General features: G+C 37.0%; 1 protein-coding gene across 1 annotated transcript in view; it reads right to left on the reverse strand.

Moving 5' to 3' along the window:
- The window catches only part of PCDH15 (protocadherin related 15), a 553205-nt gene that overhangs the window by 37456 nt on the left and 493030 nt on the right, over positions 1-22719 (reverse strand). The window contains exons 26-27 of the mRNA XM_018568452.1: positions 18225-18443; positions 11731-11841 (exon numbers count right to left, since the gene is read on the reverse strand). Coding sequence (XP_018423954.1) covers positions 11731-11841; positions 18225-18443 — 330 coding nt within the window. The remainder of the gene's footprint in view (positions 1-11730; positions 11842-18224; positions 18444-22719) is intronic.

Here is a 22719-nt window from a genome sequence, read left to right on the forward strand (position 1 = left end):
AGCTTAGATTTCCATTAAGCTTCTCATGTGGATTTAAAATGTCTGCATTTTGAGCGTCTTTCAGTACAGGAGATTTTGGTTTAGGTACTTGCTTTGATGTTGGGTTGCCCTTGTCAATTTGGCTATACATGTTCGCTACAGATTTTTCTATATCTGCCAAGTTTTGTATATTTTTGAGAATCCCTTTCAGCTCTCGTCGAGGGCCAGAATCTGGTTGGGAGACTTCTGGTGCTGTTAAAAGCTTTTCTCTGGTGCTAGATGAAAGATTAGATGTTAATGTAGATAAAGAGACTTGGGAATGGCTAGGTGTTAGGAGTGACTGAGGAAGGGGTGGAGGTGGTGGAGTGGGCAGGATTGGGGGAAATGAGGGTGGAAGTGATGGAGCAGGAAGAGGTGGAGGTGGTGGTGTTGCTTCTTGTGGACATGATAAAAGAAATGGTTCTGTTGGTGTAAAAATTAAAGATAGAGAGGTGCTAGGTGGTGGGCAAGGTGGAGGAACATTTGGTGGGTCAGGGATAAGGTTTGGGATTATTTGTTCATTTTCAGCAGTTAGAAATGTCTGGCAGGGTGTTACACTTTTCCTGGCTAAAGGTGGCGTTGGCTTCCGAGTTGGCGGAGGTGAGATGTCTTCAGAGCAGTCTGAAGGACTAATTAGAATAGAAGGAAAGGTAATTGATTGATGTACAGGAAGAATATTTGAATCCTGTGTTGCTGATGGAAGTGGAGAACTTTGATATGGAAGATCTTTAAAATAACTTTTATTTTTCTCTGTTAATTTCTCATTACCATTTGGTGTGTGTACTTCTTTAATTTCCCAAGATTTGCTCACCTTAATATCTCCAAATGCATTTTGTTCAAACTGTCTAGCCTGTTCTCGTACACTTAATTTACTGTTAGATGAGCTCTCCACTGGAGTCCTAATGCTTTCAGTTGGCTGATTAGCTTCAGATGTGTTTCTCTCTGCTTTTGTACCCATATGCTGACACTGAATTGGATCCATAATTACAGGACTCTCAAGAACATCATAAATGTTCCTCTTAGCAAAACGTGTGGGAAGGGTCCAAGCTCGGTGCAAGCCCTCTGAGTTAATTTTTATTACCGAATCTCTCAGCACCCTTCTTCGAGGTGAAGACTTGTCTAAAGGCAATTTGTTTCTCCATGGTAACTCAAGGTTAATCGTACTTTGGACTGTACTTTCCATATACAGAGGGTTCTGAGTAGTTAGTGGGTTTATATCAGAAAGAAAAGTAATATTACTTGAAGATTTTGGAAGATTATTGTTTAAACATCCACTGATACTAGATTGCTTATGGGCCTCAATAGCACGAGATGCCAGACTACTTATAAGTCTCTGCCGATCACCTTCTTGTAAAACAGATTTTTTCCCCCTGCTTTGTTGAAAATGATAAAAAAGAAAGACTTTGAGAATAGGTAACAACATCCAAGGGCAAAGGGGAGAAAAAGGAAATGATGCTACTATCATTGTATCTATACTACAACACTAACAAGTGCGCTACTTCTAAGATGGAGTAGAAAATAATCCGGTATTGAAATACAACAATTTAGCTAATCAAAATCTGATATTTGAGTGTCAGATAGATACTGGTTGATTAAACTATCCACCAATACATTTCTCAATGATTCCATCAGGAAGATAACCCAATGCAGAGCTCCCTGCTGAACCTAAAGCCAAACAAGACTCCTCTTGTTGTGTTCTTCATAATGTTAAATAATTGGAGAACACACTATTAATTTTTGAAAGTTAGGTCCCAAATAATTGTTGAAGCTGTGGGAAGAGCTGGTAAATTGATGTAACCATCATACATGATGCAACCATCATAGTCCTTTAGAGATATAAGTAGCTGGTGGATGATTTAACAAATTAGTATCTACCAAATACAAAATATCAAATTTGCTTTAGCAAATTTATAATAAAGATAGCACAAATGTGTTCATTATAGCACATCTATACTCAAGACAAAAGTATACACATCAAATGCACTGCTAAGGCCCCATTAGGTATAAAATCCTACTTACAGTCTGCCTTCTGCTTGCCTCTAAAACCCTCAAAGCTCATCTACCAATACAACATAGGTATATCACCACATGGCAATGATGGGGGCTGTAGAAGATTTGCTTAGGCACAGAACACAGGAATATGAGAAGGGGATGTCTAATCTCAGAATACTAGGAAGTATGGAGATTCAGGTGAGCACCAGTAAATCTCTAACGGGTCATCTTATGCTGAAAGTCATTTATTTTTACATAAACAGGAAAGCCAAGGGTGTGAACTGTTTAGAATCTGTTAACAAAATTGCCAATAGATCACAAGGAAAAAACTATTCCAATAACTATGTAACTAACACTAATTTAACCATCACTTTCTCTTTTTGGTGGAACTAGGGTTTAGGCAGAATGTTACATTAGGATCAATTCACTATAGCATAGCAAATCTGGTATTTTTATTAGCCAGCATTTTTTTATGTTTACAATCAAGTTACTGCTTTCCCGTATTTAATATTACGCTCAGCACCATCAGTTGGCCTCAATGCGGTATTTTTATGAATTACTCTATTCTTTATGAATTAATCAAATGTGACCTAAAGAAAAAATAGCCTAATAGCATTTGATATTGCCCCATTGGCACAGAATGGCTATACATGCAGATGTAGTTCCACAATGTGTTTCATCAATATTCTTTATGCTGGTTTAATGACTAACAATTAAATACACTGATGTGTTTTTCTATCATTATACAGAAGACATTTTTAATGAGGGTATGTGCAACTGATTATTTAACAAGCTGTTCTTTACCTTATTCAACCCAAAGTATATCTATAACCAAAACATTTTTTCTTGTATTGGATAGAGTTGGGAAGAATTAGAACTCCTCTATGGTTTTACTGAAGTCGGGGGCTCCTTGGACAAAAATCCTTTACTTTCTGTCTAGTAAAATGGTTGTCCCCAGCACAGGAAGTGAGGATAAATCTCTCTAACAGCAGCACAGACAAAACAAAAAGCTCTTTTAAGTTATGTAGGATAATGCCAGAACCAGAAATGAAAAAGTTTTTTTTCCTATTGTACATTTTCCCTCACTTTCCTGTCTGGTAAAAGATTGTCCCCAATACAGGAAGTAAAGCAAAATCTCTCTAACAAAACCCCAGATAGCAGTAAAGCCTGAAAAAGCCAGTAAAGGGTTTTAGCGATTTTTTTTATTCTAGGTAAAAAAAGTACTAACCTTCTTTTTTTTTTTTACCCAATCCAACATGAAAATATTTTTTTTTTATTATAGTTGCACTTTAAGGTCTGACCCTTGAGAAGTCCAGCTCTTCAACCACCACTGGATAATGTAATTTTACATTTTAAGAGATTTTCTCTTTATTATGCAAATATAATTCTAAAATGTAAAGAGAATATTGACATGAAGCACTACATATATACAGTAACTGCTATTTTCTTATTTTTTCCTTTCCCAGTGGGTCTAAACTGCTGGTTTCATATATGTAGCTACATAAATTATAATAAATCTTTTTTTAATGATTTAGTTCTTGTCTGGGCTGTTTCCTACATTAGTAATAATCATGTACTTTTTCATTCTGAAGTTCTCGTTTCACAGTATGAATGAAACTCAAATGCCTGTTTTTGTTACTTTCTAACTAGTGCAAAGTGTTGCATAGCTAACAACTGTTTTTGATTTTCAAAGACAGTGTCAGGATGTATTGTGTCATTTGTCACCATAAAATCCATTTCTTTAGGTTTGTCACATTTAATTTTGACACTCCCATTAGCTTGCTTTTAAATGAACATGTTAAACTGTATGTATAGGGAAAAAAATCTTTCTTCAAACTTTGGATAGAGCAAAACCTTTGCTCTAAAAGTTAAACCTTTGCTCTAAAAGTTAAACCTTTGTTAAGTTTAGGCTAGGTTTTGTTGCTTTCTGGTTTACATTTGGGAGATTTAACTTTACTTCCTTTTGCAGGGAGACAGTAGGAAGTGAGAAAAAATATCTCCAATGTGAGAAGAAATCCCCATCTTAGACAGTTGTCACTGAAACATTTATCCTTGTTAGAAGATTTCCCCTTACCTCCTGTTCCAGTGATAACAGTAAACGATTCAATTCCCTATCACTTTCCATCCTACTGACAGTAGTTAACAGGCAAATAGATGCGTACAGCATTAAAAACCTAATTGGTATCTTTATCCTTCCCTTCCCTATACAAAACAAAAAAAAAAGGTTTGCCTATAGATAGAGTTTAAAGTAAAACTAAACTCCAAGGCTCAACTCACACCTCAGCGTCAGTGTTTTTGAGAGGTTTTTTTGGCGTATACAGCTTCCGGTGTATTTAGAAAGAGCAACAGTGCTGCTTCTTTTGCAGAAAATGTTTGATAAATGCGAAAAAATACGCAAAAACAAGTGTCACACATTTACAGAATTCCCATTGAAGTCAAGGAGGCCAAAAACACTGAATTCTGCCAAAACGTAGCTCATGTATTTTTTCCAGCAACAGGCATTTGGCTACCTGCAACAAAATGCTTGGATGTGAACAGGAGCCATTGAGAACATAGAAATCCTCTGAGTGTTATAGTGCTTAGCTCTTTCAGCTACAAAATGCCTGTGTGTGACTGAAGCCTAAAATAGTTTTTTGGCATTAGAGACTTTGCATGTCTCTTCTGCCAAATAAAAGCTTTCCCCTTTCTCCTAGCAGTTTGTTTTCCTGTTAAAATCAATCGACAGTGCATACATACTATAGTTTACACACTTGGCATCTGTATGATGTCAGTAATGCAGCCAGGTGTCTGGACAATGTAACTCCAGAGCACATATGTAGGAGTTACATCATTACGAACAACCAATGGCCAAAGAGAGATGTCGGGCCAGAAGAATAGGGAGAGAAGCTGGCAGAAGCTGTGAAAGCTGTGAAAGGAGCAACAATTTGGATTGCAGAGCTATGAGGGCTGAAGGAGAGGAAAGCCTACCATATTGAGCAAGTATGCTATGCATACTTGCGCACATTGGGAAGAGCTGTTGACCCTGGGTCATGCTACAATTCAGCTTTAAGCATAGAAGCAAACCAAATACAGCTACTAGGAGCCTTCAGGAAACATGGATTGCATATGAAATACTTTTAACAATCCATTTATGATGCATATGTAGTACATCTATAAAGGCATTCATAATTTCTTTTTTCTATACAGTACTCAGCTGCTGAAATGTTGCAGAATAGGATGTGCTGCTTTTACAGAAAAGGAATGCAACAGGATGTATGCCAGATGAAATCATAAATGCAAGGTAACAATGCTCCATAAAATTCAATTCAAAATTCAAACACTGCACATTTACTTACAAATCACTTCATACTGCATGTCAGAAGCAAACCCACATTCCGGTATACACAAGCTCTTTAAAAGAGCATTTTAAATGTAATATACTTAAAATACATTGGCCTTGCTGTGCATTTACCATACATCGGCGCCACATTTCAACTGACTTGCATTGAGGAATAAAAGCAGATCAGATGAAGTGGAATAGAGCATATTATGCTAAAAAAAACACAAAATGATGCATGGCTAAAAGTAAAACTAAAAGCAAGACAATACTGCTTTTATGATTCAATTCCAAATTCAATTCCATATCCTGCAAAAATGCTTCACAAATACTATGCTATTATGGCATTGTAGGGCTTTATAGGCATCCAAATGCTGTTGGAAGTTGTTTTAAAATGCTAATAATACCCATTTCTACCTTCTGATGAGCTCCCATATGGAATAATACATTCTAAAAGCAGTGCCACCAGAGTAATGTAAATGAAATAAAAACACACATAGATCATCTGTATGGCCAAAACCCACTTAGTCAACATCACATACAAAACTGATAAAAACTGATTTGGTGTGGGTTATATGCAGTGTATTAGATGTACTGTTATGTTTAATTCGCTCTGAAACCAAATGCATGTAATTTCCAGTTAGTGGAGTTATGAAATCTCTTTAAAAAAATGAAAAGCATTGGTACGTCAATTTCTTAGGGGAAAATGTATTAAAAAGGAATAGCAAGTTTGAAATTATTACAATACAATGTTTCTAAATTTAAGCAGGGAATGCTACACAGTCTTAACTTTTCCTCCAGATGTTAACCATTTTTACTGATAGAAAATGTATTAATAATTAGGTCATGCATTGCTACTGGTCTACAGCACTTTGTTTGCTCTACCAGTCAGGGTGCAGTGTTTATGTCTACTCAATAAATGCAAATGAACAGGATGGACAGAGGAAACTATTAATCAGCCAGCAACTCCTTCCTCAATGGCTGTGGACATGAAAACTGGATAAACTAGCAATGAACTAATTAAATATCATGCATGCTGGTGTCTTCTGTACTTTGGCAGGGAACAATAACTTAATTGCTTAGTTAAATATTTTGAGTTTTGCATTCCACTATGTTAATTATAAGCTTTACAGCACTGCCAGTGAATAAAGCTATTGTAATGAGCAACATACAACTGGACACCATCATGCAATTATTGTAGTGTATAATACTTGTTTTGTTCAAGACTCTTTTCAAATTAAGACTGTGAAGACAAAGTAAAAAAATTAGACACCTACACCATCTAATTGTCACAGTTAAATCTACGTTGTTCTACTTACTGGAACCTGTGCATGCAGTGGCAAATAAGAATAGAAAAGAAATGATTATAGTGTGTATGAAAACATGCAAGAAAATATAAAACATAGACATGCAAACCCCAAATGTACAGAAAACAAATGTCAATGAAAGTTATCAGTAGCTTTTTATCTACGTGTAATACGGTGCACTGCATTAAGACTTTGAAAGGATAGGTACTCTCTCCACAAAACACTGTAAGGCTTCATTCACACCTAAGGGGCAGCGTTTCAGTGTGGATTACACGCATTTATTTGCACGTTTTGCATGCATTTTACATGCGTATATTGAGTTGTATGTTTTTGTGATCAGATTGTGATATATTGATGTAAATGGGAAACATTGTGCAAAATAATTGTCGCGCATTTCCAAGGATTTCCTATTGAGTCTATGGGGACACATTGCGCTGATCTGCCAAAAAAAAAATTGTTTATATGAACAGGGTGACTAAAAACATGAATAATATTATTTCCAGCTTCAGTCAGTGACCCATACTTACCAATAGAAAATAATCAATTTTGAATGTATAGCTTGCCAGTCCTGGCAAAAGTAATCAAGAAGGGTATTGAAGGGAAATAAAACAATGCTGTGCTGTGACATGTTTCTTTTACCCTAACTGAGAGGAATAGATGGGGCATGTCAGTAGGCAGGTGCATTTGGTCATCAGCCACATTCAATGAAAGTCTCCACTATGTGGTTTTTAATGTTTTAATAAGGTCTGTGGAAGTCAGTGGATTCCTTTGCAATAGTGATTGTGTGGTACTGTTCTCATTTATATTTACAACATGTGCTTAATTACTTTGCTGACTGCATATATCTGACATAAATAGATACTAGTATGAAAATCTACAAATATGTACTTATAATATATACAAGTATAAAAATATGAAACCATGAGTTCAACACAAACCCAACAACATGTCTGCAGTTCTGTAAACAGGCAAACCAATTGGCCAAATTTGGCCAGTTTGCCCACCAGCCCAAACCTTTGGCTGCTGCATATGGAAGTTTTTCAGTAAACAGATTTGACAGATTCCTGCTTACTTATTTCAAACTGTAAACAACCCAGCAAGGCTCCTGGGTGACTTAATTGACTGAACATGGTCTTGTCTTAACAATATTTGATTAATGACATCACCTAGGTTGGCCAACGCTGTTGTTTACATTTAAACATGACTAGGGAACTGTCATTTGTGATGGGAGTAGCAGAAGGGCAGCATCATCATGTTTGTTGGGTTGTTGGGCATCACTTTTTTCTTAAAGGGATTACACATTTTTGTAAACAAAGTATACTGCCCCTTTAATAAAACAATGTAGGATCCCTATCAAAATGTATACCAGGCATCCCCTTTTCTGAACCACACCAGGCTATATGCCCCTGGGAGGGTATTTTTCCCCCATGTTGATGGGGTCAAGTGCCTCATCCCCATACCCTGTCCTCCACAAGGGAGTAAGGTCTTTTGGAGGGACATATCAGAATCTGGAAGCCCCCTTTAGAATAAGGGGGCCTCCAGATATGTAGCCCTTCCCCCATGTGCCCAGCTACCAATGTATTTTTTAACAAAAGTTTGTAAACTGACTTTGAAAAGGGTGAGAAAAAAATTAAAAGATTTGTCTGCTATAAATTGCAGTCTACTTCACCAAGTTTGGTTTCAGCAGATTTTTTTCAAGTCTGTGGCAAATGTCCAGCAAACCTAACTTTGCTGAGTTTGCTCATCAATATTAGTCAAAGGATATTAGTTAAATGAGCATATCAATGGCATATCAATGTTATGTTATCTATATGCATTTATTCATTTTTTTTCTTATAAGTATTTATCCATCCAGATAAGTAGGTCATGCTTTGGTGTCATTTTATTTAACAGATACCACCTATTTGTGAGCTATAGATGGTCTACAGTTACTTTCATGTCTCCTAACCTTTCAATTTGATTTGATACTGTACACCCAAATGAATGGTCAAGGGTCATGCAAAGACAACAGGCAATTTAAAATGGTAGAATAAAATTGATAGATTTGAAATTGCTCTTAAGTTTTGGGGGTATAGCTTTAAATAGCACAGTTCAAATACCAGATGTAAAAAGAAACTTGCTGTCATTCATTTCACATCATTAGATCTGCCACAAAACGACACATTTCCAAAAAGAGAAAAAAACAAGTACTGTTCGTTTTGTCTCTTGTAATACTGAGCATGATTTGAAAGGAAGCCTCGAGGCTTGTTTTATATGCAAGACATAGAAGTTTTGTTTGATTCCCCAGATGCCCAGTACCACGGTATGAGAGTCTGTGTAGGAGAACAGCATTCTAAATTTGGGCATGTACGTTCTAGCTTTCAACATTAATTCATATCAATTTCCTGCAAGTATAGTGATTGTATAGAACAATATACGTGGCATATATATTTAATGACTAGACTGTCGGAATTGCTTAAAGGAAGGAAAGTTTCTTGATCTGATTAGTAATGATGCTAAAAGAATTTCTAATGAGTAGCACAGTACAATTATATGTGGAGGTAGCAAATAAGCTTTGTTAAGACACAGAGGTTACACACGATATTTACTGCTTTCCCATTGCTTGTGCTGACATGTTTTTTTTTCTACTGTATATGACACATGACGGCTACCTTTCATAAAAATTATTATTTTTATTATAATACAGGATTTATATAGTGCCAACATTTTGTGCATTGTTTAACAAAATGAAGGGAGACAGTAGTTACAATACAAGTCAATACAGGAGTGTCCTGCTCATGACAGCATACAATCTACTAGGAGGGGCAAGTGATACAAAAGGCATTCATTGTGAGGGATGACCTTATGAAAGAAGTAAAAGTACACTTATTATATGGAGGTAGGATAGGATTCCCTGACTAGATGAGTTTTCAAGGATTGCCTAAAGTAGGAGAGTAGGACAGAGTAGGAGATAACTGAACAGAGGATTGGAGTAGTTACAGAGGTGAGCATGGGATGAGGTGATGAGGGAGCCAAAGAGCAGGAGGTCTTGAGTGGAGTGGAAAGGATAGTTTGGGTGACTTTTTGATGAGGTTGTAGATTGCTTTGCAAGTGGTTGTTAATATTTTGAATTCTATTTGTATGGCAAGGTGGAGGCAGTGGAATGGTTGGTAAGGTGAATGAGTCTGGCATGCAGCAGGCTAACAGCACTTCAGCTGGTTGCAGGACACAAGCTTAATGTAGTCAATCTGCAATAGGAGGTTGGATACTGGCAAACTCTCCAGGTAAGACAATTTTCAATAGATTTATAAAAAATAGTTTATAAATAAATATACTATAGATATAAAATAGTTCATTAAAAAATTGTATACAGTAGGACATAATGCTAAAAGAAGAAAAAATGGATGTAGGGTTTAGGCCAGGTTAACACTTAGGCAATCCTGGGACCGCGCGGTTGTGCGTGTTCTTGCGTGATCGTGCACAGGGTTTGCCATGCAGTCCCAGTGATTTTAATGGGGTTATATCTGCACGGCAATCACTGAAAAAAAGGTACATGTACCTTTTTCTGCAACGAGCATGGCACTTTCTTTCTACTGCAATTGTGCATGATTGCACACGTGGGATTGCGGAGGAAAACCACATGATTTGCCAGCTGCAATTGGGGTGCCATTAGAAATAAATGACACTGCAAGCGTTTCAGTGGTTGTGCATGGTTTCGTGACCGCTCCACGATCTTTACAGTTTCGTACACAATCGCTGCATGGCCATGGATCGCCAAGTGTAAACCAGGCCTTACATACACTTTAAGTAGAGTACTTAAAGGAGGATTCTAGTTACCTGGCCATTATGCTGATCCAGTGGTATTAAAGCTGTCTGATTCCCATATCTGGAACCAGAATACAGATAAAGAATTCTGCCTTACTGGCTGCATGCTTTTGTTAGGTCAGTTACTAAAAAAATGTTAAAGTAATTACATCAGCCTGGCTGTTAAACAACTAACATTTTTATTAGGGGAGATCAGCAATGGTAGCCCATCCATTTTTCACGTGACAGGTTTCCTTTAGAGTGAAAGTGATACAAGATCTGTACCCTGTTTACCCTGCAAGAATGTTGGTCTTAAATGCAGCACCAACTTGATTATGTACCTGTTGTGTTTCTGAAATAAAGATATGCTTGGATTTTACAAGAAATTGTTGATGGATTACTTTGTAGTTTGGCCCCTTTGCGCACACACATTTTCTAAATGCTACAGAAAGTAACATAAACATGTGAGGTCAGCTCTGCAAACTTTGCAAGTTTTTGCTTATGCACAAAAAAAGAGAGAAACAAGCCAGATGTTACCAGTTTATTTCATGAAAAACATTTTTTGTTAAATACGGTAGTTTTTTAACCTGTACAATGAAGTTCTTATTGAGAAATATCTTCTGGTGCTTGGCTATCCACATAAGATCGTTGCCCAGTCTCAATGATCAGGCCACTGGTATGTCATGTCTATGAGGTGTTTTAGATTTGCTCACTTATAAAATATTATTATCACAAATATACTTGTATACACTTCTTCTGCATCACTGTTTCTCAGTTAATTGAATAAAAATCATCAGTCATTGATTAATTAACCCCTCTTTTTGTTAGGCTTTTCTAAATTTACTGGAAAAATGTGGTTACACATCATAAGAAAGCAAATCAGGATTATGCAATGACTCAGTACATCCTAGGATTAAAGCAATACATCAGCATTAAAAATATACTATTTGTATGCATTAAACTATACAGCCTAGAGCATTTGAAACTAGCTTATGAAACCTTGCCATGGGAAAAAAACTAAAACCAATTCATCATTTGTCTTCTATATAATTTAGCAGCTGAGAAACTGTTTAGACAATTTAAAGATATTTCTTCAAATACGTTATTGTAGAAGAAACAAATATTGTATACTATAGTATTAAACGCTTACTTACATATGTAACCAACACATTCGAGCAAAGGACTGTACAATGTTGCACATCATTGCACCGAGATAAATTTCAAACTGCTTTTGCAATAATAGACAGAAAACAGATCCCACTATTGCAATGATTCATGCAATTCTTTAGAAAACAATTTATATTCAGTACTTACATAGTGCTGTCACCCAGCTCTTCATACAGATTATTGGCAGCAGGGGCTGATGATTTGCCTGCTGGCAATGCCATCTGGATCCTTGCTGTCTTTGCACACTCAGCTTGCCTCCTTTTTGTAAGTAAAAAGAAAGACTTAGAGGGCAGACAGGGTTTCTTAAACATCTAATAATTGTTATTCTTATCGAGGAACTCTTTTAGACTTACACTGTAGTAAATGTGTATTACAACATAATTGAAAATTGAATGTAGGGTAAAATCAGTTAATATTTTAAATGTTTTTGTATTCCTGTGTCTGACTAGTAGGTCTATTAGACTTTTTATTGAGCCTCAGTGATACAAACCTATTTCTCCATGTTTAATTACCAAAATCCAATTTGTATGTTTTTGAAACATCATAGGATGTGTTACAGCCTTAACCTCTTGCCGTCCGCCCGTAGTAGAAAAACAGACGGACGGCACTGCAGCATCTGCGGGTTGCCGTCTCCAGACGGACTCAAATAAAAAAATGAGCACGTTTCATTTAAAGATATTCACTGATAGTAAATATCAAGGTCTTTCTATCCTGAGTTAGATATCTTAATGGAATTGGTGTCTTAATAGTGTTATTCATTTCTCCTCTAGTGCTTTACTGCTTTATTCTCCTTGTATAGTCAGTGTCAGTCAAGTAAAATGGGATGTTCAGTTAAAAGGTTCTCAGGTGGAAGGATTACAGCAAAAGGATATAGGTCAATTAGAGCTAACCTGCCTGATCCCATATAGCGAACATCCCAGGAAAAAAGGACTGTAGGCATTTCACTTATATCTTTTCTTGTGAATAATCCTTAAAGAATTCATTATACATGTGTTCCAAAATGCCCTTTTTTTGTGGCATTAGAAAGTCAGGATTACCTCTGACCTCCTAATACCAAGCAGATGACTGAACAAAATCACCTGGAATCACCTGGAATAACATATATACATTTATTGTAAAAGGCGCTCTGTAGCAATTATTATTGCTAAACCATAACTGTACTGAGATCACATCTAACAATCCTTTTTATTGGACAGTCCTCATTCTCTGAATCTTGAAGGAACACTGCCAGCAATAAGAAAGTCCAAATAAACCCTACCCTTATAAAGAAAGTGAAAACATACGTGCTGCTCAATCAAGTAGAATCACTGACTGAACCGGTAATAAAGCTGTCACTTCTGAGAGTGTTCATCTGACGTGTCACCCCCACAGCACTTAATGGTTCCTCCTCCTCCAATGAATGCATAGTTTTTCACTAGCATGGAGACCATATTTTGTCTGTGGTATATCCACCCACAAATTCACTCTTCCAATACGCTAACAGTAAGCCATTACCCCTTTGCAGGTTGATAACTTTTTAGTAACATTATAGGGTAACTCCACTTCAACAAATAAAATGTAAAAAATTATATTGCACATATAATGCTGCACAAGCTATTTTTTAATTTAATGTTTTTTTAAATTACCTTTCCTTTGAAACTATAGCCACTGTAATGTTCTAAATCTGTCAAACAAATTCCATGAAATATAGCAACCTAGAGGTATTGTGTACACGCTTGGTGTACAGAACTCCTCCAGAGATGTCACTTGATGCTTCTGTGATTGGCTGACTGATTTTCCCAGAAGTCTGCACTAAGATACACATACAATTTTAGGCATTTCTTGCAATAGTTTTTTGGGTGAGACATTCCCGAAGAGTTAATTAGTACTCAAGAGATGCAGACATTGCACCTTTCTCTATTACAACACAGGAAACCCACCAGGTGACTACAACGAACCCAAACCCTCCCATTTAGAGATCAATTTGGAAAGGACATGGTGAAACAAACAGAAAAGAAACAGGTTGGAAACCAAAACAAAGTTAGTTAAAATTCTTCCAATGAACATTGATCACCGAGAGGGGATTGTTTGGTTTTTTTTTCAACAAAAGTGAAATTACTCTTTAATGCAAACAAATGAAACCCAATAGGACATACTGTGTGTGTAGGGGACAAAAGTGTTTAACTATGGCAAATGACCTGAAGGGTAAATCTGTAGTATAGTTCTGAGAAATATACAGCAAACATTTTTATACATTTTTACAACCAACCTTGAATAACCTTGCATACTAGGCTTCATGTACGAAGTGTCTGTCTGAAGAACTGTTGGCATGTTATTTATGCAACAACCATTCTCATATATCAGATTCTGATGAGTGTTTCTGCCACTAGGTGGTAGTATGCTTAAGTTAAAGCTGAACTTCACAGAAAAAAAGGTGACATGGGTATCCCATGTTTGGATGCTGCTGCAAAAGGTAAAACTATTACTATAATTAATCCTACACAGTACTATAAGTACTGACTTTCCATCACTCATAGTTCCAGCTCTAGTATAGTGATAATAGTGGGTTGCTCGCTCTACACCTTCTCCATTCACAAAACATCATAATATCTCTCAAACAGCATCAAGCTTGGGAAATTAAAGAACTATCTCAAGGCAAACATGCAATTGGATGCAAATGTATTTTTAAAGCCAAATATGACATTAAAGGTAACATCCATAGATACAGAGCAAGACTCGTCACATAATCACAAAAGTATGGTGAAGACTAGAATGTCACTTTTGCTCCATTTGCAAAACAAAGTACTTTTAGAACTTTATTGACTATAGTGGCCCAATGGAATATGATTGTGAAATATCTGGACATAAAAACAAAGGAATTGTAAATCTTGTTTGTAAGTTACATAGATCTTAGGTCAAATTAAACAGTCAGTTAGAGCATGGAATTAAAAGATGAATAAAATATTGTTGGATCAAGTGTTAAGGTAGCACTGATCCATGTATATACTCTAAATCTACAGAAGGAGAGTGGACACATCTTGTGCTGTATGTTGATAATTTGATTATTGCTCACAAAGAGGATGAGGAAATTACAAAACTAATACAGCATTTGACAAACACTTTAAACTAAGGACTTAGGAGATGTGTCCTACTACCTAAGTATTCCAATAAAGCATGAGGAAGATTTCTGCTAAGCAAAAGTTCTAAAATTGAGATGATCATTAAACAGTTTTGCATGCCAGAATGCAAAAGTTTAAGCACACCAGTTTGAAACAGTTTACCTAAAGTTAAGAGTAGAAGAAGTCTAACAATGGATGGTACAGACAATCACTGGGGGCACTTTTATACACTGCAACCACTAAATGACAAGATATTGGAACTCCCATGTCTCTTCTCTGCAGATGTGTAAGCAAACCTTGGCAAAGGTCCTGGAATTCTATGCTACTGAGTCATGCAGTACCTAAAACAGAATCAAGACATAAACCTGGGGTTACCTGCAAATGGTGGCCAAATACTAATAGGATATGTGAACTATGTGGAGATTGGGTAGGTGATGCCAATACTCGCAAATCTACGAGTGGTTACTTGCAAAAAGCAAATATTACTGACATTATCATTTACAGAAGCCGAATACAACTTGGCAGCTTATGCTCATCAAGAAGTTATATGTTTGCAGCAACTACTTGAAGATCTTGGAGAGCCAGTGTCTCAGCCAGTAGTTTTATATAGGGACAATCATTGATGTAGAAGGCTCCATTCCCACAGGAGCAGTTGTTCATGCATATTTGGCAGTACAAATACATGCTGAACTACTCTAGACATTAAAAAAACGTGCATTTAACTGGATTGTTCAGACTATTCCAAGCGCAATTCCAGGGGCGGATTCCGCACATTCGCGGCTATAGTAATGGCTGCAAATGAGCGGAATCCATGCAGTTGCAAAGGTCTTTTGCATGGCAAAACCACACGGGAAATGCAAACGCTATATGTGAATGGAGGCTAAAGCTTGCAAAGAGTAAAAAGATCAATGCCAGAACCAAGCACATTAATGTCCGACATCATTACCTATAAAAAAATAACTTCCAAAGACAAAGTTTAAAGAAAAACCATTCTCATATATTATACTGTGTTCAGTAATTCTGCCACTAGGTGTTTGTATCCTTGAGCTAATGTAATGTTCTTTCTAGCGGAGCTACATGGTTATGATTATGATGTAGTTTCCTGTTCTGTAGCTATGTACCTTTTTCCAATAAAAACAAGATATCAGCAATGTGTCCAGCAGCATCTGACTGGTAAAAAGACATCTGCAGCAGCTTTCTAGCAAAATAAAAAACAATTCCTTCCCAGCAACCAATCAGTTACTTTCTTCTATTGTTAAAGTACAAGATGTAACATGTAAGAGAGCCACTGATGGTTGCTGCAAATACAAGACTGTTCTACAGTCAGACACTTTTATACATAAGGCCTGATGTGTTTGAATAACATCTCTACAATCAAATTGATAATACCAAAAATCACCACAGGCTTAATAAATTATGCAGGTCATAGATAGATCTTCATAGTGACATTCAATAAGATAACTTATGAGAGGATTCATATACTGTGTGTGTACATATATATATATATAGTGCAATATAAATGGGTAAGCCGTATTAGTCCAGTAGACAAGATGTCAAAAAAGACAAAAACGCAGTATTGCAGTGTGCAATGATACCTTTCTTATTGGACTAACAAAATATATAAAAGACAAGCTTTTGAGAGTGAACCTCTCTTCTTCAGGTCGGAAGCAATCTGAATGACCTGAAGAAGAGAGGTTCACTCTCGAAAGCTTGTCTTTTATATATTTTTTTATTATATTTTGTTAGTCCAATAAGAAAGGTATCATTGCACACTGCAATACTGCGTTTTTGTCTTTTTTGACATTATATATATATATCAATATAACATTTTACAAACAGTTATGAGTTCCATCCTAATTTTTTTTTTAACTTTTTTAAAGTCATGCGACATGTACTACTACTACTACTACTACTACTACTACTACTACTACTATTTTCCAAACCTGACAAGAGACATTGCAGCAAATATGTCCTATTCTATGGGATTAATTTCACTAATTTCTGCATTTATTCTTCTCATGGTGTTTTCCACATATGTAATAATTTTTGCATGTCTTTTACATGTAGGAGGTGTGATGTAGTAATAACTGAACATACTTACTCTTTAAACCTGTTCCACAGGGACAGGCACATCGGAAAAGAAAACAAATATATTAGAATGCTCATCAAAGTCACACAGATATTAATGACAACATAAAAAAGCTTTTCAAATTTGCAAAATGTGATATCTTTAGCAGCTTTTCAGTATTTTGGCATACTTCATTGTAGCAAGAAATGACATTCAGGAAAAGATATTGTTTGGATTATACTTGAAAAGTCGGTTATTAAGCAAAAAGAAAACTATTTTTTCTCCTCTTTTAGAATAAGCAAAGGTTTTGTGGCTCAACCTAATTGCAGTAAATTGAGGGGGCCTTGCATAATGGTAAAACACAATTACACTCTTGATTGACTACAAAAAGATGTGTCTTGGAAATGGATTCCAAATGTATTTTCACAATCTGCTTCTTTGACAAGTGCAAAGGGGTTTACAAAGTTATCACTTTTCAAAAGTGCTACTTTTATCCCTGCATACTAGCTGATTTCTAAAAGCGCCATGCTCTGCCACTAATTTCAGGCATGTACAAATGAACAACATGGAATTAAACTGCATTTATAGAATCCTAATAATCAATAAAGTTAGAAATGTAATTCACTGAGGATTACTGAGAACCACAATTAAGTCAATTAGTCAATTAAGATATCCATAATCAAATTTAATATTGTGTATTCTCCTTTTCAGCCAGCAGGTAGAGTTTGCTTCTTCACACGTTTTCCAGGCTATCCCTTATCTGCTTTGCTGAAAATTCTTTTTTTTTTTACTTAGCTCAAGCACAAGTTCACATACACAACTCAATGAGCCAGAGCAGTGACTCATACCCCATTCTCCCCTCTTTTTATGCCTGTTAAACTTTCAGTCAGAGAGATAAAGTATGACTGTAGACAGCTTTTGCTATATTCTGTGATAGACTCCTAGTGCTCTTAGGATCCACTCTTGGTGTACCCTGCATTAATTTTTTTGTGACAAAAACATGTTATACAAACCGTAAAACCATTATAAAACATTCTTCAAAAATATAAACTTTAAGAAGAAATGTAAAGCAAAATTAACCCAGAATCATTAGATGTGCTCTTTAAAGAGACCTCAGTCAGAAGTCCTCATTTGAAATATGGCTAGAGTCATAATGCAAATGTCCTTTGATGTAGTTAGGGTTCATACAAATCACCATAGATGGCAGAACTTAGTATTTTATGCACACAGTAAGACAATCCAGATTTGATTGCATAAATGTATGCTAACCAACATAACTGCTGCCATATTATTATAGAAATGGATTTGCTGATTGTAAATAGGCAACTTTTGATTACTAACAACATCTTAAGCATTAAAAGTGAATAAAGTATTACTCAGTCTTTGGAATATTATGAACCAACAAAAAGTTGTGCTAGTGCTTGAGAGAACTGGGTTGGTTTATCATTCTTGCATAAAGAAAGCAATTTACTTACTGTCTGTAGCTGACCATTACAATTAAAATAGCTGGTATACAACAGAGGATGATAATAATGGCCAGTGCTAGCAAAGCTCCTTCAGTGTAGCCTACAGCTTGAGCCTGCTTCTTCACATTGGCTACGACATCTGGGGTTCGAATCTCCAATATGCGCCCTCCAAGGCCAATGTAGTCCTGGAACTCTTTATTGATGTCAAGCACTTTACCATCTAAAAATCTGAATAATCAAAAATTAGGACTACATAACACCATAGTTGATGTTGCAGACAGCTCTCTCTCATGCTCACTCTTTCATTTCTCTCTCTCTCTCTCTCTCTCTCTCTCTCTCTCTCTCTCTCTCTCACAATCTTATGTTAGGCAAGGATAGTACTATGACAAATCATTATCACTGCAGTAGATACAAACGGTGCAGGAAACCACCTTGCAGCAAGGTGCAGCCACACATTCATTAGTTGTTTGTTTAGAATGATTTTACGTTTTTTCTTTCCCTGTGTAAGCCTAATGAATGTCTTTGAAGTGCAAATATGTGTATGTACTGTTAATGTGTGTATAATGTACATCACTTTTAAGCTTACTGAATAAAAGTATTATAAAGTCTGTTTGTGATTCTATCACACAATAAACGAAATTTAAAAAAGAAAAATAATACACCGTATTTTATTATAAAAAGGGGAGAACAAAATACTGTCGACATTTACATTTGCTGAGATGTACACTAGATGTCACTGCTGTACAACAAGATCAACTTTGTGTATTGCAGATGCAGCCGCATGTATTTAATTACTAATTCCAGATGAACCAAGATCACAGTACTCTATAGTTTTTATTTGTTTACATATTATATATTGACAAGCCTAGGAAGTTTACAAATTGTATGTGTTGTCATCCCTGTATCCACATTTTACTAATACTATAATGTTACTGTCTTATTTGTATATGTCTTACTCTTTTGCAGTGACTATTGGGATATATTATCTCGTAGTTATTTGCACCCTTTTCCACATGGATCATGGATCACCGTTTCCCTTTTTACTTCCATTTGTTCTACAGTGCAAATATATGGAAAGTAAAATGCACTTTTAAAAGAATAACTTGTCTGTCTGAAAACAGAATATTTTATTAGTTAATAAATCAATTAACACTGTTATTTTCTTACCTTGCAGTGAGTAATCAGGTAATATGCAGTCCAGGAAATAAAATACTTTTTTGTGGCTCTCTGCTCACACAGAAAGGAGCAGAATCTCCCCAGTGGGAATGTACACCACAATAAAATTCCAACAGAAGCTCTGGCCCTTCATCCTTATGCTAAAAAAACTTGATTACACTCTCGTCTGCGTTCCCATTAGAGAGATTTTACTTTACCTTCTGTTCCAGTGACCATACAAAAAGTGTGGAGAAATCTTCCCAGTGGGGACACCAACAATAATCTGACAAAGGATCTAATGCTTTACAAAGCTAACATTTGACTAGTGTTCAACTGTAAATCAAGGAGTAATTGTAGTAAAACCACTGAAAATACACCTTTTTTCAATAAAATATAATGAACCACTGAGAATACAGTTCATCCCATGGTTTCCAACGTGAATCTGAGCAAGTAGAGGGTGAATATGAGTCTTTCACAATCTGATTGCTCATTTTTTTTTTACCTGTCATTTTTTTCCCTTTCATTTATTCTGATGTTCAAAAATCTGGCCCTTCTAAGGTTTTCAGTCATGACATTAAGAGCCCATTCACACCTTTGCATGTGTATGCATGTACCATTGCATAAGAAAAAATGAAGATATGCTTGTAGATCAAACCATATGCTTCAGAGTCTTGAGGAGGAACATGATATAGAAACTATCAACTGTATGTCCAACAATAACTTTCTTTTTTTTAACTTATGGATAGCATGTGGAAGGATCAGAAGTCATGTCTGGTTTTTCTACTATCTGTGCTCTGTTATAGAGATTTCCCTGTCAAGGTGACAGACAAACAAAAATTGTATTTTTAGTAGTGTAGCGGAAGGTTAGAACAAACGTGTCAACTGCTGTATAGGTCCATTTACAGATTTCACTCACTTCCTGACTCAAAACATTGTCACTGTGACAGTAAGTGAGGAGAAATGTCTCTATTGGAAGAATTTGTAATGTTTACAAATGTATGAGGCTTCATTTAATTTATGTGAATGTTTTAGAACTGACATTTTATGTAATTTTGTTTGGGTTACTAACCTATTGTATGTAGGTTCTTGCTTTTTTAGATTATCTTTATGTGCAATTTTTTTAGGGACTTAATTGCATTTTAAATACAGTTGTACACATTTGATAAGACATTTTCTTATCTGTAGAGCATTTTGATGTTGATCAGTTCACTATGACTTTAGCATAACTTCCTAAATATGTTTCAGGTAACAATACTTAGATTGCTTATAAACTGTGAGAGAGACTTTCTTAAATAATTACTTTTGCTTTAAAGGAATACATTTATCCACAATTAATACTAAATGATGCTTGGAGAATCACAGAGCCCCACATTTTATTGATCCATGGTGATCCTTAAAGGAGAACTATGGGGTACACGTTTTTTGCATTTTTAGTTTCCTAATGATACAGGAGAGCAATGTACTCCTGTAATCAAAAACCCACTGTAAGCTGGCATTTCAATCTAATCTACTTTGGGAGGGGCTTAGCTCTGTGAGCTGTTGTCTCGACACACATACACAGTGGCGGATCCAGGGGGGGGGGGGGAAGGGGGGCATTGCCCCCCCCCCCCTCCCAGAGATAGAGCCTCTCCCACCCGCGGCCGGGACATACAGCTGTCACTGTCACAGACTTTACTGCGAGTCAGTGTAAAAAATCGGCACACTACAAGTACTGTGCCGGTTTTTTACACTGAACGGCAGTAAAGTCTTTCCCTTTCGTCGTGTTCCAGCCTGCACGCAGGCGCAGCATGTTTCCTGCCCGGGCCCACCAGTCCCTGCCGCTGCCACTTTAACACAGCACAGCCTGAAAGTATGACAGTGCCTTCTGGGCAGGGCCTGTCTTCAGCTGCTCTTGGATTGGCTGCTGCACCCCCAGTTCGGCTCTTGGATTGTCTGGCGCGCTGCATGATTAGGTCCCTGGATCTGTCCTGTACCCACATGGCTGGATCGGTGTGTTGTATCAGATCAGTGCTTGGATGGAAGGTGTGTGCATACATGGGGGAAGATGGAGATCACCAGCGCTGGTTGTTTTTTTTACTAGGAGACAGTCAGCTCTGTGTTCCGTGTAAGGAGAAGGGGGAGACGGCTCCTTGTACGAGGAACAATACAAACAAACTTAGATAAGCCGGGCAGCAGGAGAAGAACTGAAAGGAGAGAAGGGGGGGAGGGGGGCAGAGAGAGGTGAAAGGGCTTCGAATGTCAAGGAGAGATTAATAGCAGAGAAGAACAGTAGGGCAAAACCACAGTATATAAAGGAAGGACAAGGTAGATGACTGTGTACAACGACGGATATAAAGATCACAAATGTCATATTGTGATAAAATGTAACATATTATGTACAATCCATCATATAATCCTTTAGTATGTATGCAAGAAAAGCAGACTACCTGTCATATCACCTTGCTATGCATACATCCATGCTATGTGTAGTATGTAAAATGCATTAGGCATGTCTTAATGCATGTCATATGACAAATGAGTGCTGGTGATCTCCATCTTCTACGATTTTGGAATACATGACACCATCCGTGCAATAACTATGAGCACCACAATCATTTATCCAGGTCTAATCGCTGTAAGGAGTGCAGTCCTCCCCTGACCCTGTGACAGCTGTATGTCCCAGCGGCGGCTGTGCGGGGATGGGACAGGCGGCTCTGTAAATGCCTGTCACTGTAAGAAGTGTTTAGCCTGGTGGAGCCTGAACAGACTGCAGACACCATCAGGCAACCACATCCTGCTATTTGGGTCATTGTGAGGACCCTCTCCACTGGCCGCCAAGGACTCAGGAGAGAGGTGCTGCAGGAAGTAGGTGAGGCTGGGGGATGCTATGGGTGATGGCTGGTCGGGGGGATTGGGAAGCTGTAGCTGTCAGTATTGCTGACTAGACATGTGCACCAGCAAAAAATTTGTTTAGTTTAGTTTCGTTTTGAAAAAAAAAAATTCCTTTAGTTTAGTTTCATTTTTCGGGTCCGAAATTAAATTAGTTTCGGCTGAAATTTGTTAGCGGTAGTCCTGCCGAAATTCGTTTATGAAAAAAAACAAAAAACTTTACTCTCCCATGGCTGGACTTGAACCAGCGAACTTCACAATGGCAATCAATTGCAAGCCTGTACCTCTAACCACTACTCTATGGCCTCTGTACTTTTACCATAGAAGCATTTGATATATATGAATGCAATATGTAGCATTTGACAGCTGAGGATGTCAAATGGGCGGAGCGAGCCGTGGCGTCATGGCTCGCTCCGCCCATCTGTTGACTTTCAAACTGAATGTAATTTTTGTTAGTTTTCGTCAGATTCGGGTGGTCGTC

The sequence above is a fragment of the Nanorana parkeri genome, unplaced genomic scaffold, assembly GCF_000935625.1.
Source record: "Nanorana parkeri isolate BGI_ZX_2015 unplaced genomic scaffold, ASM93562v1 scaffold32, whole genome shotgun sequence".
NCBI lineage: Eukaryota > Metazoa > Chordata > Amphibia > Anura > Dicroglossidae > Nanorana > Nanorana parkeri.